This window comes from Oncorhynchus mykiss, chromosome 16, assembly GCF_057628025.1.
Source record: "Oncorhynchus mykiss isolate SJ-2025 chromosome 16, ASM5762802v1, whole genome shotgun sequence".
Lineage (NCBI taxonomy): Eukaryota > Metazoa > Chordata > Actinopteri > Salmoniformes > Salmonidae > Oncorhynchus > Oncorhynchus mykiss.
This window is the reverse complement of record NC_143037.1, coordinates 28,445,361-28,472,581: the sequence shown is the minus strand read 5'-3', so window position 1 is coordinate 28,472,581 and position 27,221 is coordinate 28,445,361. Positions and strand designations below refer to the sequence as shown.

The following is a 27,221-nucleotide window of genomic DNA, read 5'->3' as shown; positions in this document are numbered from 1 at the left end:
ACAGTGCACGGTAAAATTGCTCCCATGAACCTGTAGAAACGAGTACCGCCTCGGTCTAGCCCGCCTTTGAGGGTAGGAACACATTTGTAGAAGGAAGAAGGGCTCCCGTCAGGCTGTAGTCTTTACAAAGCCATGTAAAATTTGTCAACCTAGATATCCTGCAATGTTGTGGCAGACAGAACATCGTTGAGACAAGTCCAATGTCTCTATAGAACAAGGATAACCATATATACTCGCTGCTAGAATGATTGTGCAATCGGTGAAACACAAAGGCCACAAAAATTGCTACACAACACGACTCCATAAATTTTTGGATCAGACAGTAGGTTCAATCAATCGCTGATGTCACTGGTTGATCTCTCTCGGCGCGAAAATTTAAAAATGCAACTTTGGTGAATAATTACAGTGCCATGCGAAAGTATTCGGCCCCCTTGAACTTTGCGACCTTTTGCCACATTTCAGGCTTCAAACATAAAGATATAAAACTGTAATTTTTTGTGAAGAATCAACAACAAGTGGGACACAATCATGAAGTGGAACGACATTTATTGGATATTTCAAACTTTTTTAACAAATCAAAAACTGAAAAATTGGGCGTGCAAAATTATTCAGCCCCCTTAAGTTAATACTTTGTAGCGCCACCTTTTGCTGCGATGACAGCTGTAAGTCGCTTGGGGTATGTCTCTATCAGTTTTGCACATCGAGAGACTGACATTTTTTCCCATTCCTCCTTGCAAAACAGCTCGAGCTCAGTGAGGTTGGATGGAGAGCATTTGTGAACAGCAGTTTTCAGTTCTTTCCACAGATTCTCGATTGGATTCAGGTCTGGACTTTGACTTGGCCATTCTAACACCTGGATATGTTTATTTTTGAACCATTCCATTGTAGATTTTGCTTTATGTTTTGGATCATTGTCTTGTTGGAAGACAAATCTCCGTTCCAGTCTCAGGTCTTTTGCAGACTCCATCAGGTTTTCTTCCAGAATGGTCCTGTATTTGGCTCCATCCATCTTCCCATCAATTTGAACCATCTTCCCTGTCCCTGCTGAAGAAAAGCAGGCCCAAACCATGATGCTGCCACCACCATGTTTGACAGTGGGGACGTTTTGCATTGTTGCCAAAAAGTTCAATTTTGGTTTCATCTGACCAGAGCACCTTCTTCCATATGTTTGGTGTGTCTCCCAGGTGGCTTGTGGCAAACTTTAAACAACACTTTTTATGGATATCTTTAAGAAATGGCTATCTTCTTGCCACTCTTCCATAAAGGCCAGATTTGTGCAATATACGACTGATTGTTGTCCTATGGACAGAGTCTCCCACCTCAGCTGTAGATCTCTGCAGTTCATCCAGAGTGATCATGGGCCTCTTGGCTGCATCTCTGATCAGTCTTCTCCTTGTATGAGCTGAAAGTTTATAGGGACGGCCAGGTCTTGGTAGATTTGCAGTGGTCTGATACTCCTTCCATTTCAATATTATCGCTTGCACAGTGCTCCTTGGGATGTTTAAAGCTTGGGAAATATTTTTGTATCCAAATCCGGCTTTAAACTTCTTCACAACAGTATCTCGGACCTGCCTGGTGTGTTCCTTGTTCTTCATGATGCTCTCTGCGCTTTTAACGGACCTCTGAGACTATCACAGTGCAGGTGCATTTATACGGAGACTTGATTACACACAGGTGGATTGTATTTATCATCATTAGTCATTTAGGTCAACATTGGATCATTCAGAGATCCTCACTGAACTTCTGGAGAGAGTTTGCTGCACTGAAAGTAAAGGGGCTGAATCATTTTGCACACCCAATTTTTCAGTTTTTGATTTGTTAAAAAAGTTTGAAATATCCAATAAATGTCGTTCCACTTCATGATTGTGTCCCACTTGTTGTTGATTCTTCACAAAAAAATACAGTTTTATATCTTTATGTTTGAAGCCTGAAATGTGGCAAAAGGTCGCAAAGTTCAAGGGGGCCGAATACTTTCGCAAGGCACTGTATGTCTGAAACACCTCTCATCACTCATAATTATGCAGGGAGACTGGAAAAGCAGTATCTCAGTGCTGTGTTTTCCTCTGTTTCTAACATGACAGGATGCAGAGGAGAACTGTCTTCTGGATGATCAGGAGAGCAGTGGTCAATGTCGTCAAGACAGCACTGGACCGTGTGGTCAAGATGGCGATGTGGTGGTGGTGGACAGTGCAGGGCAGGACGCAGCAGACAGGGTTTACTTGGACCTCATTCCTGTACGATCGTTCCTGCACACGTCCTGTGGCATAGGGTCCCCAAACAAAGAACCCCTCCGCTCTTCACCCGTCCCCACTGAGGAGCAGCAAGACCTCCCTAGCCAGGTATGGAACCAAATCATTCAGGATCTAAACCCAAGGCTAATACTGTATCCATTGTAATCATTTAAGAATGTCTAAATGATATCTTAAGTAAATTCAGTGAGCATCAATTCATTATCTGAATTGAATTAAGCTTAACCCTGATTTTAATACAAAGGTTTGAACAATACCATTGTTTAGTATCTTGTGCTATAAATAATATTGGTATGGATGTTGTTAGAATAAAACGAGAAATGTTTGTACGTGTAGATAACATAATTCATTAAATGTAATGCATATCTACATTCCTAGGTTGATTCTAGCATCATATCCGAATCAGAGCTTCCACCATCCCACAATGGAGTGGAACCCACTGCTATCACCAACAGACCTGAGCAGGAGCGCCCCCTGTCTCCCAGCCCTCTACAGCCCTATACCCAGGCTCAAAAGACCTCTCTCCTCAGCCAAGACATCCAGAAAAGAGCCAGTCCAGGCATACAGCACCCCCAGGCCCCCAGTACAACTACCCTTAACACACAGCCCCCCAAAACCCCTCAGAGTCCTGCAGCTACCACTCTTGCATTCAGCCTTCCCCCGCACAGTCCCCAACCTCTCAGAGGCCGGAGTGCCAGCAGTGGAGACCAAAGGACCAAAGTCTTATCCACAGGTGAGAAATGAACCACAGACACAGAGGATATTGGAGAGCAATGTAATTGAACAGTCACTCTAATCAAGTAGAAACTTTTTACACAGAGTGAATGGAAACCGGCACACTATAAATATATCTACTTGTTTATCCTATCCAAGATGGCGTAGCAGTTGGACGTGTGTTTGTCTTGTACCGTGTAAATAGTCTGTAAATAGTCTGTTTCTTCATTTTTTTCGTATATATTTTAAACTCACTTTCCATCTACGAACTAAATATACTTTCCTACAACCCGCGTCACCCAATGTGCTATGGATCTGCTATATTTATACTTTAGAACTGGAACCTCCATCAGCAGCTAGCCAGCTAACTAGCTATTAGTCATTGTTAGCCACTGCTAGCGGTCTTCACCTTTAGCTCGGACACCAGCCAGCTCGGTCAATACCTGCCAGTCTGCACAGAGCGATATCAACCCAGAGCATATCAGGCTACTTTTCTCTACCACATCACTGGATTCCTGCCGCAAGCTCTGGACCATTACGTATCATCGCAGCTAGCTAGCTGCAACCGAGTGGATATTGTTGGCTAACGCCTCTGTCCCGACGCAAGCACCAGTTAGCCTTGAGCTTGCTTCGAGCTAGGCCCATCTCCCGGCTAGCCGACGAAGTATACCAGCTAATTCTTGGGCTACAACACCTATTTGTCAATTGGCCTGGACCCTTTATTGTCGACACGGATCCCCGCCGATCCAGCTGATGTGGACTGTTCACTAACATGGTATCTAATTTTGTTTATCTGTTGGCCCCAGCCTCGAACTCAGGTCCTGTGTGTACCTAACTGACCCTCTCTGCCCATTCATCGCCATTTACCCGTTGTTGTCTTAGCTCCCGATCAACACCTGAGATTGCTTTATGCCTCTCTCTAATGTCAATATGCCTTGTCTGCTGCTGTTTCGGTTAGTTCTTATTGTTTTATTTCACTGTAGAGCCCCCAGTCCTGCTCAACATGCCTTAGATAGCTATTTTGTCCCACCCCCAGACATGCGGAGACCTCACCTGGCTTAACTGGTGCCTCCAGAGATGCAACCTCTCTCATCGTCACTCAATGGCTAGGTTTACCTCCACTATACTCACATCCTACCATACACTTGTCTGTACATTATGCCCTGAATCTATTCTACCTCGCCCAGAAAATTGCTCCTTTTATTCTAGACAACCAGTTCTTGTATCCTTTAGCCGTACCCTTATCCTACTCCTCCTCTGTTCCTCTGGTGATGTAGAGGTTAACCCAGGCCCTGTAGCCCCCAGTACTACACCTATTCCCCAGGCGCTCTCATTTATTGACATCTGTAACCGTAAAAGCCTTGGTTTCATTCATGTTAACATCAGAAGCCTCCTCCCTAAGTTTGTTTTATTCACTGCTTTAGCACACTCCGCAAACCCGGATGTGCTAGCCGTGTCTGAATCCTGGCTTAGGAAAGACACCAAAAATTCCGAAATTTCCATCCCCAACGGCGGAGTTGAAATCTACTGCAAAGTGCGTGCAGAGTTTTATCATACTATCCACGTCTGTGCCCAAACAGTTGACCTCATCCCGTCAGGAGAGGATGCTTGGTTATTCTTTAAAAGTGCTTTCCTCACCATCTTAAATGAGCATGCCCCGTTCAAAAAATGTAGAACTAAGAACAGGTGTAGCCCTTGATTCACTCCAGACTTGACTGCCCTCGACCAGCACAAAAACATTGAATAGCCCCCGCGATATGCTACTTTTCAGGGAAGTCAGGAACCAATATCCACAGTCAGTCAATAAAGCAAAGGCTAGCTTTTTCAAACAGAAATTTGCATCCTGTAGCACTAATTCCAAAAAGTTTTGGGACACTGTGAAGTCCATGGAGAATAAGAGCACCTCCTCCCAGCTGCCCGCTGCACTGAGGCTAGGAAACACCGTCACCACCGATAAATCTACGATAATCGAGAATTTCAATTAGCATATTTCTACGACTGGCCATGCTTTCCACCTGGCTACCCCTACCCCGGCTAACAGCTCTGCACCTCCCGCAGCAACTTTCCCAAGCCCCCCCCCACACACACACACACTTCAACTAGCTAATGTTCTAAAAGAGCTGCAAAATCTGGACACGTACAAATCAGCTGGGCTAGACAATCTGGACCCTCTCGTTCTAAAATGATCCGCAGAAATTGTTGCAACCCCTATTACTAGCCTGTTCAACCTCTCTTTCATGTCGTCTAAGATCCCTAAAGATTGGAAAGCTGCCGCGGTCATCCCCCTCTTCAAAGGGGGAGACACTCTAGACCCAAACTGTTACTGACCTATACCCATCCTGCCCTGCCTTTCTAAAGTATTCGAAAGCCAAGTTAACAAACAGATCACCAACCATTTCGAATCCCACCGTACCATCTCCACTATGCAATCTGGTTTCCAAGCTGGTCATGGGTGCATCTCAGCCACGCTGAAGTCCTAAACGATATCATAACTGCCATCGATAAAAGACAATAGTTAGTGTGCAGCCGTCTTCATCGAACTGGCCAAAGATTTCGACTCTGTCAATCACCGCATTCTTATCGGCAGACTCAATAGCCTTGGTTTCTCAAATTACTGCCTTACCTGGTTCACCAACTACTTCTCAGATAGAGTTCAGTGTGTCATATCGGAGGTTCTGTTGTCCGGACCTCTGGCAGTCTCTATGGGGGTACCACAGGGTTCAATTCTCGGGCCGACTCTTTTCTCTGTATATTTCAATGATGTCTCTGTTGCTGCTGGTGATTCTCTGATCCACCTCTATACAGACGACACCATTCTGTATACATCTGGCCCTTCTTTGGACACCGTGTTAACAAACCTCCAAACGAGTTTCAATGCCATACAACACTCCTTCCATGGCCTCCAACTGCTCTTAAATTCTTGTTAAACTAAATGCATGCTCTTCAACCGATTGCTGCCTGCACCCACACGCCCGACGAGCATCACTACTCTGGACTGTTCTGACTTAGAATATGTGGATAACTACAAATACCTAGGTGTGTGGTTAGACTGTAAATTCTCCTTCCAGACTCACATTAAGCATCTCCAATCCAAAATTAAATCTAGAATCGGCTTCCTATTTCACAACAAAGCCTCCTTCTCTCATGCTGCCAAACATACCCTCGTAAAACTGACTATTCTAACGGTTCTTGACTTCGGCGATAGCATTTACAAAATAGCCTCCGACACTCTACTCAGAAAATTGGATGTAGTCTATCACAGTGCCATCCGTTTTGTCACCAAAGCCCCATATACTACCCACCACTGCAACCTGTATGCTCTCGTTGGCTGGCCCTCGCTACATATTAGTCGCCAAACACACTGGCTCCAAGTCATCTATAAGTCTCTGCTAGGTAAAGCTCCGCCTTATCTCAGCTCACTGGTCACCATAGCAACAGCCACCCATAGCACGCGCTCCAGCAGGTATATTTCACTGCTCACCCCCAAAGCCAACACCTCCTTTGGCCGCCTTTCCTTCCAGTTTTCTGCTGCCAATGACTGGAACAAATTGCAAAAAAATCACTGAAGCTGGAGACTTATATCTCCCTCACTAACTTTAAGCATCAGCTGTCAAAGAAGCTTACCGATCACTGCACCTGTAAACAGCCCATCTGTAAATAGCCCACCCAACTACCTCATCCCCATATTGTTATTTATTTAAAACATGTTTTTATCTTTTTCACCCCAGTATCTCTGCGTGCACATCATCATATACACATCTATCACTCCAGTGTTAATGCTAAATTGTAATTATTTCGCTACTATGACCTATTTATTGCCTTACCTCCCTAATCTTACTACGTTTGCGCACACTGTACAGTCCTGGCCAAAAGTTTTGAGAATGACACAAATATTACTTTTCACAGAGTTTGCTGCTGCAGCGTCTTTAGAATTTATTTTTTTTGGCAGATGTTACTCTGGAATATGAAGTATAATTACAAGCATTTCATAAGTGTCAAAGGCTTTTATTGACAATTACATGAAGTTGATGCAAAGAGTCAATATTTGCACTTTTGACCCTTCTTTTTCAAGACCTCTGCAATCCACCCTGGCCTACTGTCAATTGTCTTCTGGGCCACATCCTGACTGATGGCAGCCCATTCTTGCTCTCGGAGGATGTGTTGGTACCATTCTTTATTCATGGCTGTGTCCTTAGGCAGAATTGTGAGTGAGCCCACTCCCTTGTCTAAGAAGCAACCCCACACATGAATGGTCTCAGGATGCTTTACTGTTGGCATGACACAGGACTGATGGTAGCGCTCACCTTGTCTTCTCCGGACAAGCTTTTTTCCAGATGCCCCAAACAATCGGAAAGGGGATTCATCAGAGAAAATGACTCAGCAGTCCAATCCCTGTACCCTTTGCAGAATATCAGTCTGTCCCTGATGTTTTTCCTGGAGAGAAGTGGCTTTTTTGCTGCCCTTCTTGACACCAGGCCGTCCTCCAAAAGTCTTCACCTCACTGTGCGTGCAGATGCACTCACACCTGCCTGCTGCAATTCCTGAGCAAGCTCTGTACTGGTGGTGCCCCGATCCCGCAGCTGAATCAACTTTAGGAGACGGTCCTGGCGCTTGCTGGACTTTCTTGGGTGCCCTGAACCCTTCTTCACAACAATTGAACCGCACTCCTTGAAGTTCTTGATGATCTGATAAATGGTTGATTTAGGTGCAATATACTTGCCTGTGAAGCCCTTTTTGTGCAAAACAATGAGGATTGCACATGTTTCCTTGCAGGTAACCATGATTGACAGAGGAAGAACAATGATTCCAAGCACCACCCTCCTTTTGAAGCTCCCAGTGTGTTATTCGAACTCAATCAACATGACAGAGTGATCTCCAGCCTTGTCCTGACATGTCAGCTGGTCCTTTTGTGGCATGACTGAAATGCAGTGGAAATGTTTTTTGGGAGGGGATTCAGTTCATTTGCATGGCAAAGAGGGACTTTGCAATTAATTGCAATTTATCTGGTCACTCTTCATAACATTCTGGAGTATATGCAAATTGCCATCATACAAACTGAGGCAGCAGACTTTGCGAAAATTAATAGTTGTTTCATTCTCAAAACTTTTGGCCACGACTGTACATATATTTTTCAATTGTGTTTTTGACTACGTTTGTTTATCCCATGTGTAACTCTGTGTTGTTGTTTGTGTCGCACTGCTTTGCTTTTTCTTGGTCTGGTCGCAGTTGTAAATTAGAATTTTTTTCTCAACTGGCCTACCTGATGAAACAAAATCCTAAGGTGGATCCCATTACGATCAAAGTGAATTCATATTTATTTTGTTAGTATAGGCTAGGATAGTCTATTCACACAGTTAAAAAAGTAAACAATGTGCAAACTGACAGGCAATAAGCTTGAGACAGACGTGTTTTTTATTATACACTATTCATCCCATCTGGAATGTTTTACCTGAACTATGCACCTATGGATCTATCTGTCAGTGTGCAAAAGTCAATATCATGTGTCAAATGTTGGTGAAAGCAATATGGATATTCTGAGGTCAATTGGTTATTCAGGCATATCTTTTTTTATTATTCCCTCCACCACCCCCCCTTCTTTGGAGGACAAATATCTTTGTTTTTTTACAGCTTTTTTGCTACATATACATACACATTTTGCATACACATTTTACATACACTGCATGCACAATTATTAGGCAAGTGAGTATTCTGATCTTATCTTTATTTCTATGGACATTTTCCAACTCCAAACCATATAAACTTGAATGCTCATCAGATGTAATCATTTTCAGGTGATATGTATATCAGGTGTGCATAATTATTAGGCAGCTTCATTACCTCAGGTAAAAAGGGCCAAAAAAAAGAGATTTAACTGACACTGAAAAGTCAAAAATTGTAAAATGCCTTTCACATGGATGCAACACTCTTGAAATAGCTAAACTATTGAGGCGTGACCACCGGCCAATCAAACATTTTGTTGTCAATGGTCAACTGGGGTGCAAAAAACCCATGGAGAAGAAAATACGCAAATTAACTGCAAAAGGCTTGAGAGGAATTAAACGTCAAGCTACCAGGAATCAATTATCCTCCAGTGCCACCATATTCCAGAACTGCAACCTGCCTGGAGTGTCCAGAAGTACAAGGTGTTAAGTGCTGAAGCGTCAAGATTGGGCAAAGAAATACCTGAAGACAGAATTTTTTTAAAGGTTTTATGGACAGATGAAATGAGAGTGACTCTTGATGGACCAGATAGATGGGCCCATGGCTGGATCAGTAATGGACACAGGGCACTTCGAATCAGGCGCCAGCAAGGCGGAGGATGGGTACTGGTATGGGCTGCTATCATTAAGGATGGAGCTTTTCGGGTTAAAGATGGACTGAAACTTAACTCCCAAACCTACTGCCAGTTTCTGGAAGATGCTTCCAGTGGTATCTTACGAGCAGTATCTTACAAGCAGTGGTACAGGAAGAAGTTCTCAGCATTCAAGAAGGCCATGATCTTTATGCAAGACAATGCTCCATCACATTCATCCAAGTACTCCCCTGCTTGACTAGCCAGCAAGGGCCTCAAAGATACCTGAATATTGACCTTGCCCCCTTCCTCACCTGACTTAAATCCTATTGAGAACTTGTGGGCCCTTCTCAAATGTGAGATTTACATTGAGCGAAGACAATACACCTCTTTGAACAGCATTTGGGAGGCTGTGGTTGCTGCTTCAGTGAAAGTTGATTGTGAACAGATCAAGAAACTGACAGACTCCATAGACCGAAGGCTCATGGCAGTTGTTGAAAAAAAGGGTGGCTATATTGGTCACTGAAGTGAGTTGGGAGAAATTATTTTTGTCGTTTAGTTGCCTAATAATTGTGCGCACTAATAGTTGCCTAATAATTGTGCACACTTATATATTCCCCTGAGAAGGACAAAACATTTCCTTTGTTAAACATTCAGGTTAGAGGTTCAACAGCATTTGGATAGACTGAGAGCATTGTTTGTTCAACAATAAAATTAATCCTGAGGAATACAATTTGCCTATTAATTGTGCCCGCAGTGTACATGTAAAATGTTTCCTTTTCTTCCTCTTGGTTCCTAGCCACCCCTGGGGCCATTGAGGTGAAGCTGGGGAAGAACAGAACGGAGGCGGACATGCGGCTCTACACGGAAGAGCGTGACCGGCTGGAGAGAGAGAAGGAAGAGATACGGAGCAGCCTAGTCAACCTGAAGAAGGAGAGGAGGGAGACCAAGGAGGAACTCAGCACCTGCCAAGGTACACCATCAACCCCTTGTGTTGGAGCACAACACATAGTTAGCCTATACACAAGGTCCCTTTCTCAATTCATCTTTACTCCATTGCTTGCCTCCTTTCTCCTCACCTCCCACTGTGAACACATTGGTTTTAATCAACGTTGTTTCAACCTAATTTGTTAACATATTGTGACGTGGAATCAACGTGGAAAATACATTGGATTTGAAAAAAGTAATTGACCAGTACTGTGTTCATCTAATTTCAACCAGCATTGTAAACATTGAAATTAGGGTAAAACTTCAACTTAATTACATTGACTTATTTGCGTTAAATTCAATGGTATGTTTGAATCAACGTCATGCCATCAACCTAAATATAGAAGGGTATATTGAAATAAAATGTGACACCACAGTCCAACAAATGAGCAGTGACTCTTACTGGTATATGAGGAGTAATGCACTTCAGTGAGAACAGTCTACCATCCAGATGCCTACTTCTATGTATCCTGTTTAGCATTGGAAACAATCTGAGTTTGATTCAGCTGAGCCATCATATTTAGACATTGAGCAGCTTCCATACTCATTTGCGTAGACTATCTAATAACATAGAGTTACTTTAAACTACTCTAACTTTTGTTACACAAGCTGTATGTGAAAGAACATTTGGATTGAGGTTGGGTTTATGGAGGCGACATTGGCATCTGATTTGCCCAAAGAACAACATTTCAACTTGAAGCTAGGCATACTGTCAATTGTTCATGGTTGATTGGATCATTAGAAGTTTAAAAGTAGTTACCATTAGCCCTATAAATAGCTAAATTCATAATACACAGAAAATAAATATAAACGCAACATGTAAAGTGTTGATACCATGTTTCATGAGCTGAAATAAAAGATCCCAGACATTTTCCATACACACAAAAAGCATATTTCTCTCAAATGTTGTGCACAAATTTGTTTATGCCCCTAGGTGAGCATTTCTCCTTTGCCAAGATAATCCATCCACCTGACAGGTGTGGCATATCAAGAAACTGATTAAACAGCATGATCATTACACAGGTGCCACAGATGTCTACATTTGAGGGAACGTGCAATAGGCATGCTGACTGCAGGAATGTCCACCTGCTGCCAAAGAATTGTTGCCAGATAATTGAATGTTCATTTCTCTACCATAAGCTGCCTCCAACATACATTTTTGAGAATTTGGCAGTATGTCCAACCAGCCTCACAACAGCAGACCACGTAACTACGCCAGCACAGGACCTCCACATCCGGCTTCTTCACCTGCGGGATCATCTGAGACATGCCACCTGGAAAGCTGATGAAACTGAGGAGTAGTTCTGTCTTTAATAAATTATTTTTGTGGGGTTAAACTCATTCTGATTGTTTGAGCCTGGCTTCCCAGTGGGTGGGCCTAGCTCCCAAATGTATGTGGATACCGGTTCGTCGAACATCTCATTCCAAAATCATGGGCATGGACCTGACTTTGTGCATGGGGGATTTGTCATGCTGAAACAGGAAAGGGCCTTCCCCAGACTGTTGCCACAAAGTTGGAAGCACAGAATTGTCTAGAATGTCATTGTATGCTGTAGCGTTAATATTTCCCTTCACTAGAACTAAGGAGCCTGAACCATGAAAAACAGCCCGAGACCATTATTCCTCCTCCACCAAACTTTACCATTTGGCCTATGCGTTTGGGCAGGTAGCGTTCTCCTGATATGCGCCAAACCCAGATTCATCCGTCGGACTGCCAGATGGTGAAAACTTGTTTCCACTGCTCCAGAGTCCAATGTCGGCGAGTTTTACACCACTCCAGCCAACATTTAAATCAAATCAAATTGTATTGGTCACATACACATAGTTAGCAGATGTGACATTGTTTAAAGTGACTAGTGATACATTTATTAAAGTTCATGAAAATAAATGGCTAGCCAGATACTTAACCCTGTTGCCCAAAGCTAATGTTATAAGCAGCCAGCTAGCTCATCTGGCTAGTGAGGCTCGACCGGTCCGGGTTGTGTTGTGAAGATAGCCAATAAGGATTAGGGACAATAGTGGAATTTGCGGTTTGCCTTCAAAATAAAAGTATGTAATTGAAAGTGATGCAAATTAATGCAAATAGTAGAATTATGCCATACTTTAATTTTGAAGGCTAATCGTAAATTCCACTTGTGGCTAATCCTTATTGTGGTTAGCTTCATATACAGTGCCTTGCGAAAGTATTCGGCCCCTTGAACTTTGCGACCTTTTGCCACATTTCAGGCATCAAACATAAAGATATAAAACTGTATTTTTTTGTGAAGAATCAACAACAAGTGGGACACAATCATGAAGTGGAACGACATTTATTGGATATTTCAAACTTTTTTAACAAATCAAAAACTGAATTGGGCGTTATTCAGCCCCCTTAAGTTAATACTTTGTAGCGCCACCTTTTGCTGCGATGACAGCTGTAAGTCGCTTGGGGTATGTCTCTATCAGTTTTGCACATCGAGAGATGTATTCCTCCTTGCAAAACAGCTCGAGCTCAGTGAGGTTGGATGGAGAGCATTTGTGAACAGCAGTTTTCAGTTCTTTCCACAGATTCTCGATTGGATTCAGGTCTGGACTTTGACTTGGCCATTCTAACACCTGGATATGTTTATTTTTGAACCATTCCATTGTAGATTTTGCTTTATGTTTTGGATCATTGTCTTGTTGGAAGACAAATCTCCGTCCAAGTCTCAGGTCTTTTGCAGACTCCATCAGGTTTTCTTCCAGAATGGTCCTGTATTTGGCTCCAACCATCTTCCCATCAATTTTAACCATCTTCCCTGTCCCTGCTGAAGAAAAGCAGGCCCAAACCATGATGCTGCCACCACCATGTTTGACAGTGAGGATGGTGTGTTCAGGGTGATGAGCTGTGTTGCTTTTACGCCAAACATAACGATTTATGATTCAATTTTGGTTTCATCTGACCAGAGCACCTTCTTCCACATGTTTGGTGTGTCTCCCAGGTGGCTTGTGGCAAACTTTAAACAACACTTTTTATGGATATCTTTAAGAAATGGCTTTCTTCTTGCCACTCTTCCATAAAGGCCAGATTTGTGCAATATACGACTGATTGTTGTCCTATGGACAGAGTCTCCCACCTCAGCTGTAGATCTCTGCAGTTCATCCAGAGTGATCATGGGCCTCTTGGCTGCATCTCTGATCAGTCTTCTCCTTGTATGAGCTGAAAGTTTAGAGGGACGGCCAGGTCTTGGTAGATTTGCAGTGGTCTGATACTCCTTCCATTTCAATATTATCGCTTACACAGTGCTCCTTGGGATGTTTAAAGCTTGGGAAATCTTTTTGTATCCAAATCCGGCTTTAAACTTCTTCTTGGTGTGTTCCTTGGTCTTCATGATGCTCTCTGCGCTTTTAACGGACCTCTGAGACTATCACAGTGCAGGTGCATTTATACGGAGACTTGATTACACACAGGTGGATTGTATTTATCATCATTAGTCATTTAGGTCAACATTGGATCATTCAGAGATCCTCACTGAACTTCTGGAGAGAGTTTGCTGCACTGAAAGTAAAGGGGCTGAATAATTTTGCACGCCCAATTTTTCAGTTTTTGATTTGTTAAAAAGGTTTGAAATATCCAATAAATGTCGTTCCACTTCATGATTGTGTCCCACTTGTTGTTGATATCTTTATGTTTGAAGCCTGAAATGTGGCAAAAGGTCGCAAAGTTCAAGGGGGCCGAATACTTTTGCAAGGCACTGTATTATGCTCTTCTAATTAGCTTTGCAGCACTCACCATTGACTATAGCCCTCTCTGAATCTCTGCAACTAAAGTGGGGGGGGAGGAGTACTTTACAGTCATACTTTTTGTCGACATTACAGTCATAACTGCAGCACTAAATATCAGGGTGTTACCGTATGTAAATATTAGCATAACAGTGCAGTTCAAGAAAAGTTAATAAAAGTAACACAATAAAATAACAATAACGAGGCTATATACAGTGGGTACTGGTACCGAGTCAATGTGCGGGGGTACAGGTTAGTCAAGGTAATTTGTACATGCAAGTAGCAGCAGTGTAAAAAACAAATGGAGGGGGGTGTCAATGTAAATAGTCTGGGTGGCCATTTGATTAATTGTTCAGCAGTTTTATGGCTTGGGGGAAGAAGCTGTTAAGGAGCCTTTTGGTCCTAGACTTGGCGCTCCGGAACTGCTTGCCGTGCGGTAGCAGAGAGAACAGTCTATGACTTGGGTGACTGGAGTCTTCAAATATTTTTGGGGCTTTCCTTTGACCCCACCTAGTATATAGGTCATGGATGGCCGGAAGCTTGGCCCCAGTGATGTACTGGGCCGTTCGCATTACCCTCTGTAGCGCCTTACGGTCAGATGCTGAGCTGTTTCCATACCAGGCAGTGATACAACCGGTCAGGATGCTCTCTGGTGCAGCTGTAGAACTTTGAGGATCTGGGAACTCATGCCAAATCTTTTCATTCTCCTGAGGGGGAAAATGTGATGTTGTGCCCTCTTCAAGACTGTCTTGGTGTGTTTGGACCATGATAGTTCGTTGGTGATGTGGACACCAAGGAACTTGAAACACTCGACCCACTCCACTACAGCCCTGTTGACGTTAATGTGGGCTTGTTCGGCCCACCTTTTCCTGTAGCCCTAGATCTGCTCCTTTGTTTTAATCACATTGAGGGGGAGGTTGTTGTCCTGCCACCACACTGCTAGGTCTCTGACCAACTCCCAATAGGATGTCTCATCATTGTCGGGTATCAGACCTACCACTGTTGTCGTCAGCAAACTTAATGATGGTGTTGGAGTTGTGTTTGGCCACGCAGTCGTGGGTGTACAAGAGGGGACTAAGCACACACCCCTGAGGGGCCCCGGTGTTGAGGATCAGCGTGGCTGACGTGTTGTTGCCTACCCGTCAGAATGTCCAGGATCCAGTTGCAGAAGGAGGTGTTTAGTCCCAGGGTCCTTAGCTTAGTGATGAGCTTTGTGGGCACTATGGTGTTAAACACTGAGCTGTAGTCAATGAACAGCATTCTCACCTATGTGTTCCTTTTGTCCAGGTGGGAAAGGGCAGTGTGGAGTGCGATTGAGTTTGCTTCATCTTTTGGGGCGGTATGTGAATTGAAGTGGGTCTAAGGTATCTGGGATGATGCTGTTGATGTGAGCCATGACCAGTCTTTCAAAGCACTTCATGGCTACCGACGTGAGTGCTACGGGGCGGTAATCATTTAGGCAGGTTACCTTTGCATCCTTGGGCACAGGGACTATGGTGGTCTGCTTGAAACATGTAGGTATTACAGACTCGGTCAGGGAGAGGTTGGAAATGTCAGTGAAGACACTTGCTTGGAGTACACATCCTGCTAATCCGTCTAGCCCCGCGGCTTTGTGAATGTTAACCTTTGTGAATGTTAAGGTCTTGCTCACATCGGCTGCCGGGAGCATTATCACACAGTCATCTGGAACAGCTTGTCCCCTCATGCATGCTTCACTGTTGCGTGCCTCGACGCGAGCATAAAAGGCATTTAGCTCGTCTGGTAGGCTTGCATCACTGGGCAGCTCGTGGCTCGTTTTCCCTTTATAGTCCGTATTAGTTTAAGTCATGCCACATCTGACGAGCGTCAGAGCCAGTGTAGTAGGATTCAATCTTAATCCTGTGTTGACCCTTTGCCTGTTTGATGGTTCGCCTGAGGGCGTAACGTGATTTCTTCTAAGCATCCGGATTAGTGTCCAGCTCCTTGAAAAAGGCAGCTGTCGCCTTTAGCTTGATGCGGATGTTGCCTGTAATCATCAATGCACTTATTGATGAAGTCGATGAGTGACTGAGGTGGTATACTCCTCAATGCCGTTTAATGAATTCCGGAACATATTCTAGTCTGTGCTAGCAAAACAGTCCTGTAGCGTAGCATCCGCGACATCTGAACACTTCTGTATTGAGCGAGTCACCGGTACTTCCTGCTTTAGTTTTAGCTTGTAATGGGAAACCAGGAGGATAGAATGGGAAATCAGGAGGATAGAATTATGGTCAGGTTTGCCACATGTAGGGCGACCTTCTCTTCCAATACGGTTAAGAAGGCAAGGAGATGAATTGCAGAAAGACGAGTTGAGCCAATTAAATTCCTAAATTCAAAGGCCTAGATTCAATCAAAATGTGCGTTAACCCGTGTTGGATGACATCTGCAAAGCTGATGTTTTGGCAGTGTCGGAGGTGTGAATGCGGTATGAGCTGACATATCGGTGAGCGGCTGCTACTGCATTATAAGTTCAAAACGGCAGTATACAGTGTAGACTGTGTCGCTGATCGAATTACTTGAATGTAATAAATAATAAGACACTCATCTAAAGTGAATCGGTGCCGCTCCCCCATATTCCTCCTCCTTAAGTTTACGAAGCACTGTCCTCATCCTCTTGTGGGCATGATTGATGCATTCTAATTTCCCTAACTCAATGCCTGGGAAGCAATCTAATTTGACAACTGCCTTGTATGCAGTACTGTCACCATCTGACAGCATCATATTATGCTCTTCTTCTCTAATTAGCTTTGCAGCACTCTCCATTGACTATAGCCCTCTCTGAATCTCTGCAACTAAAGTGGGGGGGGGGGGGGGTACTTACTATGATGTCTGTCGACATTACAGTCATAACTGCAGGACTAAATATCAGGGTGTTACCGTATGTAAATATTAGCATAACAGTGCAGTTCAAGAAAAGTTAATAAAAGTAACACAATAAAATAACAATAACGAGGCTATATACAGGGGGTAATGGTACCGAGTCAATGTGCGGTGGTACAGGTTAGTCAAGGTAATTTGTACATGTAGGTAGGGGTGAAGTGACAATGCATTGATAATAAACAGCAAGTAGCAGCAGTGTAAAAAACAAATGGATTATCTCTAATTTGTATCCCCTGTAGCTTTAGAATCGTAGCAAAATTGGTTCCCGTTTGGGTCAACCAAAAACACCCTATTGATTAGTTGACATATAGTATCTCCTCACTAGCCAGGCAATGGCTGCATGTTGCAGTTGGTGAGAAGCAAGTACAGCAACTTGAAGGCGACCTTTGATCACATTGTAAAGTTAATGCAGTCAACATGTAGGCACAAATGTAACACACTTTGAAAGGCAGTGACCAACTTTGGTTACCGACTTGACAAAATGGATCCGCCCGAAAGCGCCCAATAAAACTTCACCCATTCAAGTGTTTGAACTTGTAACACGGCAACGTCTAACGCGGCTGCATGGGATTTGCCGGATGATAAAGTCGGTGTGGTTCTGTTGCATCGAATGGCAATGTCCGCAATAGGTATAACACCGGGAGCCGCTTGTGGATTTGACAGCTCTAACGTAATTCCACCTCCGACACTCAAAACAACCGCTATGCAAAATGTCAGCTAAAGAGGATCTGATTGAATTAAGCCTTTACTTAGTGTCTATGCTGTTTTTTTTAAACATTCAAGTATAAAAGACAAATTCATGTGTAATCTTTGTTTTTGTGTGTTTTTATCCCATACTAAAAAGGTACACATTTGGCAAATTCTTAATTATTCTAGCCTTTAGTAAGAAACAGTTAACATGGTTTAACATGATGCTTGTTTCATGACTTTCCCTCTGCATATGCCATATGTAAGCTGTAAAGTAAACATGCATGTCACTTAAAAACATTCTCAATCACTGAGATCATGATTGGCATCCACATGTCATTATGATTGTAATTATGTCAAGTTTGACGTTCTGATTGACACATGTCCATGTTACTCAGACCCGGCGCAGCAGGCCTCCCTGGATGCATGTCTGAAGCAGAAGGAGGAGGCGTGCCGGGAGGCGGAGCATTGTCGGGTGGAGGTGGAGCTACGATTGATGGATGTGAAGGAGAGTCTGAGGAAAGCAGAGGCGGGGCCTTTCGTTCTGGGCACCACATTGGACAGCAGCCTCCTGGACACACCCATGGTGTGTAGGTTAACACTGCCTATAAGAAATTTGCCCCTGGATGCTGATCGTGGGTAAATTTCGCATTTCCCCCACTTATGGTTAAGGACAGGCACCACAGGCTAATAGTTATTTTTTTCATTTACTCTAATCAGACTGAAACTTTACCAGTTGAAAGTATACATAAAAACAATATTTTTGTATTATGTTTTAGGTATTTAAAAATAAAATATGCAAATGAGCCAACATATTCCCTTATTTGCATGTTACAAGAATCAGTTTTTCAACACATTGCTTCAAGGCAGAATATTTTTGTTTTATTGTGATAAGACAGTCAATGGTCAGACTTTTACAGAACAGCTTATCAAAATGTTGTAATTTCATGGAATTATTTTAAAAAACACTATTCACATGTATGCATATTTTGCATATAATTACATTATTGCAAGTTACAGTTGCAAAATATCCCAAAATTTGAAAATTGACAGATGGAAGCAAAATCACAATTTTTGCCTGTGGTGCCTGGTTTTAATATTAGGAATGGAGGAGGGGAAGCTGATCCTTGAACTGTACCTAGGGCAAACTTTACCCTGGATCCTGCATATACCAAAGAGTGTATCACAAAGCAGCGCCCTATACTACATACCTGGTTTGAGGAGTTAGAGTTGACCAAAGTTACCGCGCTAAATTAAACTCTGGATAATCTGTACCACGAAAGTGGCTCACCTTTTAGCCAGGTAAATTTCTAATGCAACGAATCCTTCAGAACTACCTGTAACCTGCTCCGGGGCAGGCTAATTCAGGGATAAATCCATTTATGGTGAGGACCAGTGAAATCAGATTCCCTCCCTCTCGCATATATTGTCATCGTCCCCTTCATTTGAGGTAGACGACTGATTTAAATATTTTATTAATCAAATGTGTTAAAAAAATAGTCATGTTAATACCTATCACAAACCATTCAGTAATGACAGAATGCATTTGAAACTTCATGCAGAGTAAAAATGTTCTGTCTAAAAATAATTATTTTATCGACATGAGTTGGAAAAAAGGAGCTTGTGCATTGAAAAGCACACCAAAGCAACCAAAGACAGCATTAAAAATGTATTCGGGATCGGTGTCCCATCCACGGGACGGTTAAGCTAACACAGGCTAATGTGATTAGCATGAGGTTGTAAGTAACAAGAACATTTCCCAGGACGGAGACATATCTGATATTGGCAGAAAGCTTAAATTCTTGTTAATCTAACTGCACTGTCCAATTTACAGAAGCTATTAAAGTGAAAGAATACCATGCTATTGTTTGAGGAGAGTGCACAATTTTGAACATGAAAAGTTATTAATAAACAAATTAGGCACATTTGGCAGTCTTGATACAAATTTTTGAACAGGAATGGAATGGTTCATTGGATCAGTCGGAAACTTTGCACATACACTGCTGCCACTTAGTGGCCAAAATCTATATTCCACCTGGGCTGGAATAATACATTATGTCCTTTCTCTTACATTTTAAAGATGATGGTACAAAAAAATACAAAATAAGTTTTTTTCTTTGTATTATCTTTTACCATATCGATTGTGTTATATTCTTCTACATTCCTTTCACATTTCCACAAACTTCAAAGTGTTTCCTTTCAAATGGTACCAAGAATATGCATATACTTGCTACAGGCAATTAGATTTCGGCATGTCATTTTAGGCAAAAACTTTAAAAAGGAGAGGTTAACAATAAGTAATCAAATAATGATGGCACTTCTAAAAGCCAATTTCTCGCCATAGCCTGCTGAATTTGCAAGATAACATTTCTTTAATTTAAATTTTGGCACAAACAAATGTGGCAAAGAAACTCCTATTTATTGATGTTTCAGCATTGTCTCAATTAGTATATTCACAATGCTTCAAGGAGAGGGACGGAAGCTATACACGGGCAATACTAAGTTGCCTATAAGAACATCCAATAGTCAAAGGTTAATGAAATACAAATGGTATAGAGAAATAGTCCTATATTAACTACAACCTAAAACGAATTACCTGGGAATATTGAAGACTCATGTTAAAAGGAACCACCAGCTTTCATATGTTCTCATGTTCTGTGCAAGGAACTTAAACGTTAGCTTTCTTACATGGCACATATTGCACTTTTACTTTCTTCTCCAAAACTTTGTTTTTGCATTATTTAAACCAAATTGAAACGTGTTTCATTATTTATTTGAGGCTAAATTGATTTTATTGATGTATCATATTAAGTTAAAATATTTGTTCATTCAGTATTGTTGTAATTGTCATTATCGGCTTTTTTTGGTCCTCCAATAATCGGTATCGGTGTTGAAAAATCATAACCGATCGACCTCTAGTCTCAATGAAGAGTTTGGCGTTCGACTAGCCACATGCGACATGCATGTGCAGTTACAAGCCAACTGGAGTTAGCGGCTGGCAGACGAGCAATATCCAACGTCGTAATACGGATGAAGCCTGAGCTGGAATGTGAAGCTAACTGAAGCTAGGAATCTTGAGAAAACCCTGAGTAGATCTAGCTTGCATTGCAGTATGCCCCTCAGCATCACTAAGTTAACTAGCTATCTTTGATAAGCATTCAGTTCTTGACTTTCTTGTTACAGGCGAAAGCAGCATCCATGGGTCCCCCACAGACTCCCTCTCCCCCCACAAACTATGGGGACTCAGCTCCTGTCAACTCCGCCACCGCGCTAAAGAATAGACCCCTGTCAATCATGGCATCCAGCAAAGGCAACGTCCTGCAGAAGGCTAAGGTCAGAGGTTATTGTCCGTCCCCCCCACCCACAGGCATTTGAGTACTTTATTTGGATCTATAATGAAGGAGAACCCACATTTTAAAAGGTTATTGATGTATGCACTTTTTGAGTTGGATGGATGTCCTTTGGTTGGTGGACCATTGGTTGGTGGACCATACACTGATTGAAGTGGATTTAACAAGTGACATCAATAAGGGACCATAGCTTTGACCTGGAATCACCTGGTCAATCAGTCATGGAAAAAACAGGTGTTCTTAATGTATTGTATGTTGTTGATATAATCACACACAAACACATTTTACTAATTTACTCACACACATACAGTGGCAAGAAAAAGTATGTGAACCCTTTGGAATTACCTGGATGTCTGCATAAATTTGTCATCTAAGTCACAACAATAGACAAACATATTGTTCTTAAACTAATAGCACAGAAGTTATTGTATTTTTCCATATTGAATACATCATTTAAACATTCAGTGCAGGTTGAAAAAAGTATGTGAACCCCTAGGTTAATGACTTCTCCAAATACTTATTGGAGTAAGGAGTCTGCTAACCTGGAGTCCAATCAATGAGATGAGATTGGAGATGTTGGTTAGCGCTGCCTTGCCCTGTAAAAAACACTCAAAAAATTTGAGTTTGCTATTCACGAGAAGCATTGCCTGGTATCAACCATGCCTCGAACAAAAGACATCTCAGAAGACTTAGAATTGTTGACTTGCATAAAGCTAGAAAGTGTTACAAAAGTATCTCTAAAAGCCTTGATATACATCAGTCCAAGGTAAGACAAAGTGTCTATAAATGGAGAAAGTTCAGCACTGTTGCTACTCTCCCTAGGAGTGGCCGTCCTGCAAAGAGGACTGCAAGAGTACAGCGCAGAATGCTCAATGAGGTTAAGAAGAATCCTAGTGTCAGCTAAAGACTTACAGAATTCTCTGGAACATGCTAACATCTCTGTTGACGAGTCTACGATACGTAACACACTAAAAAATAATGGTGTTCATGGGAAGACACCACGGAAGAAGCCACTGCTGTCCAAAAAAAACATTGCTGCACGTTTGCAGTTTGCAAAAGTGCACTACTGGCCAAATATTCTGTGGACAGATGAAACTAAAGTTGAGTTGTTTGAAAAGAACACACAACACTGTGTGGAGAAAAAAGGCACAGCACACCACACCAACATCAAAACCTCATCCCAATTGTAAAGTATAGTGGAGGGAGCATCATGGTTTGGTGCTGATTTGCTGCCTCAGGGCCTAGACAGCTTGCTATTATCGACAGGAAAAAATCCCAAGTTTATCAAGACATTTTGCAGGAGAATGTTTGGCTATCGGTCTGCCAATTGAAGCTCAACAGAAGTTGGGTGATGCAACAGAACCATGACCCAAAACACAGAAGTAAATCAACAACAGAATGGCTTCAACAGAAGAAAATACGCCTTCTGGAGTGGCCCAGTCATGACCTGACCTGACCTCAACACGATTGAGATGCTGTGGCATGACCTCGAGCAGTTCACACCAGACATCCCAAGAATATTGCTGAACTGAAACAGTTTTGTAAAGAGGAATGGTCCAAATTCCCTCCTGACCGTTGTGCAGGTCTGATACGTTACTGCTGCCAAAGGAGGGTCAACCAGTTATTAAATCCAAGGGTTCACTTTTTCCACCCTGCACTGTGGATGTTTACACGGTGTGTTCAATAAAGACTTGAAAACGTATAACTGTTTGTGTTATTAGTTTAAGAAGATTGTGTTTGTCTATTGTTGTGACCTAGATGAATTTCAGATCCAATTTTATGACCAATTTATGCAGAAATCCAACTATTTCATAATGGTTCACATACTTTTTCTTGCCACTGTACATTTACTCTGACTTAGTACTATTCTTACACTGGCCAGAGGAAAGGAGGCAAAATGCAAGACTGCCTCTGAGATTGACATCCTTTAAAGCAGTGGTTCTCAAACCTCTCCTCAGGGACCCCCAGCCATTCCATGCATTTGATTTATTCTAGCACATCTGATTCAACTTATCAAGCTCTTGACTAGTTGAGTGAATCAGATGAGCTAGTTCGGCGCTACAACAAGTGTGAAAACGTCTGGAGGTCCCTGAGGAGAGGTTTGAGAACCAGTACTTTAAATCAGTGGTCACCAATCAGTCAATCTACAAACATTTCTGTGGAAATCCAACGATTAAAGCCTTGAGCTTCTATTTTTTTTTTCTCTCGTCTTGGGCTGTTGGAGGTAGGTGTACTTGAATCAACTGCCCTACACGCCGGGTAGGAAAAGTGTCCCCATTTTTAACCATTTGATTTGGACATGGAGAGCTAAATCAAAGCACCTACTACTGACCAATCGGATAGCTCAAATCACTGTGCCTGCAGCTTCCACAACCCCACCCACAGCAAAGTTGATTCTAGCCTTTGTGAGATTTCATAACTTTTTAAAACCATGACCAGAGAGAGACAGTCAAAGAAAACAGCAAAGAGTGAGTTTGTGTTTAAGTTTTTATTCAGCACTGTCACCACTGTTTTTTTCCAACACCTTTACAAATGTGCTTCTCCCTACAACCAGCACTACAGCTGCATTGAATGTGTAGCCAAGTATATTGATAGGCCTGCATTTTTATTATTAGCGACTCGTCGTGTCTATTTTAATATTGAGGAATATTTAACTTCAAAGGAACAACAACATTCATTTGTGTATGAGACAGAAATGTGGTTCTTCTCGAGTTTCGTCATCAGGCGGAAGACATTGTCATTGACATTGTCCCTTCTCTCTGGTCAATCTCACCGGTGGGAGAGAGCAGGGACTTTGAGAGGCGAACCCTCTGCTGTTCTCTCCCTCCCTCTGCTGAGACTGACCATCAGCTGCATGCAGTTACCATTAGTCTGGTAAAATAAAAAAGTACATTATTTAAATGTATGCTCAGCAGTGCCTCGCAAGTAATAAAACTGATCAATTTTGTTATCATGTAGCTCAAGTTTTGAAATATAATATAGTCTGAGAAGAACAATATTGTCAGGGCAAGCATAGCCAATATGCTGTGATAATGTATTAGGCCTACTGCACAAACCTCATTCCTGCAGAACTGTTTTTATTAGGTTAATGCTGCATAGGTTTACATTTTTATATATCTGAGCGGTAGACCTCGACTTGCATTTTGACTCCGAAAGTGATCTTGACTCAAAAGGTTGGTGACCACCATTTTAAAGGCACAACTATTTGTGTTTTGAGCCTGTTGTCAGGGATAAGGCTGAAGAAATGTAACGTCTCAAATTAATTAATTGGAGCTATATGAAGAGCCATGAGAACAACTTAATAGCTTCAAACAATGTAAAATACAGAAACTATCACGGTTGGTATTAATGCTGTTCTCTCTGCACACACAGGAATGGGAGAAGAAATCCACCACCTAGGGGTGAGCAAGACTTTCCCTTTGATCTCTGATGACATTTGAGGTCATCATTATGACCCATGGCCAGGTCGGGTGCTATGCTTTGGCTGCACTGGGGGGCTAGGAAGTAAAGGACACCACCCTCACCACCTCCCTGCCCCTACACCTGCCTCTGTCCAACCAGAGAATAGGACAGAAACTAATGGCTCCACAGAAAGCCAATTAGAGACCAGGCACACCTGTCTACTGGAAAACCAATGCCACTGGACATTTCTAGATTTGAAAAATGATTTAAGTTGTTTTTTTTCCATAAAGTCACATTTTCATATTGCCACATTTTTAAAAAATGTTTAAAGAGGTTTTTTAATAATATACAGTATTATTTTTGGAAATATGGAGCCACTTTCCTCTTACACCAGCATGCCACAGGGGACGACCCCCCTACCATGTCTACCATTTGGTACAGGCTGATAGCCAAGATGTAAATACATATTACACTGTTCTGTTTACTTTTTTACTTGTATGCTAGCTAAAACTTGCACTTTTATTAAAATAAAAAAACTTAGTACTGACATAAATACTGGCTTGCTGATACATTTTATGTGCATTTCATAATGGAATTTAATTTCAAGTTGCCGGCACAGTCAAATGGGTCTTCATGAACACTCTTCTATTTATAAATTCAGAACGTAAATCAGATTTTAAAAAGACAAACAATTCATACATCGTATCATACTCATGTTGACAAACACATTTCTCTGTATATAAACAAGTCATTTTTATATTTGCATACTGTAGCTACGAATATATATATTTTGTTTCAGTCAAAAAATACTCAAGTCTTCTTCTTTCCAGAAAGAAGATGCATTCAATCAATCAAATGTATTTATAAAGCACTTTTTACATCAACAGATGTCACAAAGTGCTATACAGAAACCCAGCCTAAAACAGCAAGCAATGCAGATGTAGAAGCATGGTGGCTAGGCAAGCACCCTAGAAAGGCAGGAAACAAGTAAGAATCCTAGAGAGGAACCAGGCTCTGATGGGTGGCCAGTCCTTTTCTGTTTGTGCCTGGTGGAGATTATAAGAGCACATGGCCATTTAAGGCCAGAATGTTCAAGCAGTTCAAACGTTATAGATGACCAGCAGGGTCAATAATAATCACAGTGCTTGTAGAGGGTGCAACAGGTCAGTTGGCTTTTCATAGCCGAGCATTCAGAGGTCAAGACAGCAGGTGCGGTAGAGAGAGAGAGAGAGTTAAAAACAGCAGGTCTGGGATAAGGTAGCACGTCCAGTGAACAGGTCAGGGTTCCCTAGCCGCATGGCAGAACCGTTGAAATTGTAGCAGCAGGGTGACCAGGTGGACTGGGGACAGCCAGGATTCATCAGGATTCATCCAACTGACATTTACTCCTGAGGTGCTGACTTGCTGCACCCTCGACAACTACTGATTTTTTGACCATGCTGGTCATTTATGAAATTTTAAAATCTTGGCCATGTTCTGTTATAATCTCAACCCGGCACAGCCAGATGAGGACTGGCCACCCCTCATAGCCTGGTTCCTCTCTAGGTTTCTTCTTAGGTTTTGGTCTTTCTAGGGAGTTTTTCCTAGCCACCGTGCTTCTACACCTGCATTGCTTGCTGTTTGGGGTTTTAGGCTGGGTTTCTGTACAGCACTTTGAGATATCAGCTGATGTAAGAAGGGCTGTATAAATACATTTGATTTGATCAGGCCAGGAGGTCCTGAGGCATGATCCTAGGGCTCAGGTCCTCTGGGAGGGGAGGGAGAGAGCGAATTAGAGCGAGCATACTTAAATTCACAAGACAGGAGAATTACACCAGATATAACAGACTGAACCTTGTCCCCCGGCACATAGACTATTGCAGCATAGATACTGGAAACTGAGACGGGTGGGTCGGGGGACGCTGTGGCCCCTTCCAACGATACCCCCGGACAGGGCCAACCAGGCAGGATATAACACCACCCACTTTGTCAAAGCACAGCTCCCACACCACTAGAGGGGTATAGCCCATGAAAATCTTCTCCACCGCACAAACCCAAGGTGGCGCAAAACCGGACAGGAAGATCACGTCTTTGATTCAACCCACTCAAGTGACGCACCCCTCCTAGGGACGGCATGGAAGAGCACTAGTAAGCCAGTGACCCAGCCCCTGTAATAGGGTCAGAGGCAGAGAATCTCTGGAGAGCGACAGCAAGGGCAGTTCGTTGCTCCAGTACCTTGCCATTCACCTTTGCGCCCCTGGGCCAGACTACACTCAATCATAGAACCTACTGAAGAGATGAGTCTTCAGTAAAGACTTAAAGGTTGAGAATGAGTCTGCAAAGGCAGATCATTCCATAAAAATTGAGCTCTATAGGAGAAAGCCCTGCCTCCAGCTGTTTGCTTAGGGACAATAAGGAGGCCTGCGTCTTGTAACCGTAGGGTACGTGTAGGTATGTACGGCAGGACCAAATCGGAGAGATAGGTAGTAACAAGCCCATGTAATGCTTTGTAGGTTAGCAGTAAAACTTAAAATCAGCCCTAGTTTAACAGGAAGCCAATGTAGAGAGGCTAGCACTGGAGTAATATGATTCATTTTTGAAGTTCTAGACAGGATTCTAGTAGCCGTGTTTAGCACTAAATTAAGCTTATTTAGTGATTTATCTGGGGAGCCTGAGAGTAGCGGATTGCAGTAGTCTAACCCAGAAGTGACAAAAGCATGGATTAGCGTTTATGCATAATTTTTTTAACAAAAAGCTTCAGGTTTTTGCAATGTTACGAAGATGGAAAAAAGCTGTCTTTGAAATATTCTTGATATGTTCGTCAAAAGAGAGATCAGGGTCCAGTGTAACGCCGAGGTCCTTCACAGTTTTATTTGAGGAGACTGTACAACCATCAATATTAATTGTCTGATCCAACAGCAG

General features: G+C 42.5%; 1 protein-coding gene across 6 annotated transcripts in view; it reads left to right on the top strand.

Moving 5' to 3' along the window:
- The window catches only part of afap1l2 (actin filament associated protein 1 like 2), a 144,856-nt gene extending 119,983 nt beyond the window's left edge, over window positions 1–24,873 (top strand). For 4 of the 6 annotated variants that reach the window (XM_090202530.1, XM_090202528.1, XM_090202529.1 and 1 more), the window contains 6 exons: window positions 2,082–2,339; window positions 2,628–2,982; window positions 10,055–10,228; window positions 17,967–18,154; window positions 20,752–20,901; window positions 24,291–24,873. In XM_090202530.1, the coding sequence (XP_090058656.1) occupies window positions 2,082–2,339; window positions 2,628–2,982; window positions 10,055–10,228; window positions 17,967–18,154; window positions 20,752–20,901; window positions 24,291–24,317 (1,152 nt within the window). In that variant the 3' untranslated portion in view covers window positions 24,318–24,873. Of the gene's footprint in view, window positions 1–2,081; window positions 2,340–2,627; window positions 2,983–10,054; window positions 10,229–17,966; window positions 18,208–20,751; window positions 20,902–24,290 lie in introns of all 6 variants that reach the window. The other 2 variants (XR_016487211.1, XR_016487210.1) reach the window with 1 other exon arrangement.
- The last annotated feature ends 2,348 nt before the right edge of the window (window positions 24,874–27,221 follow it).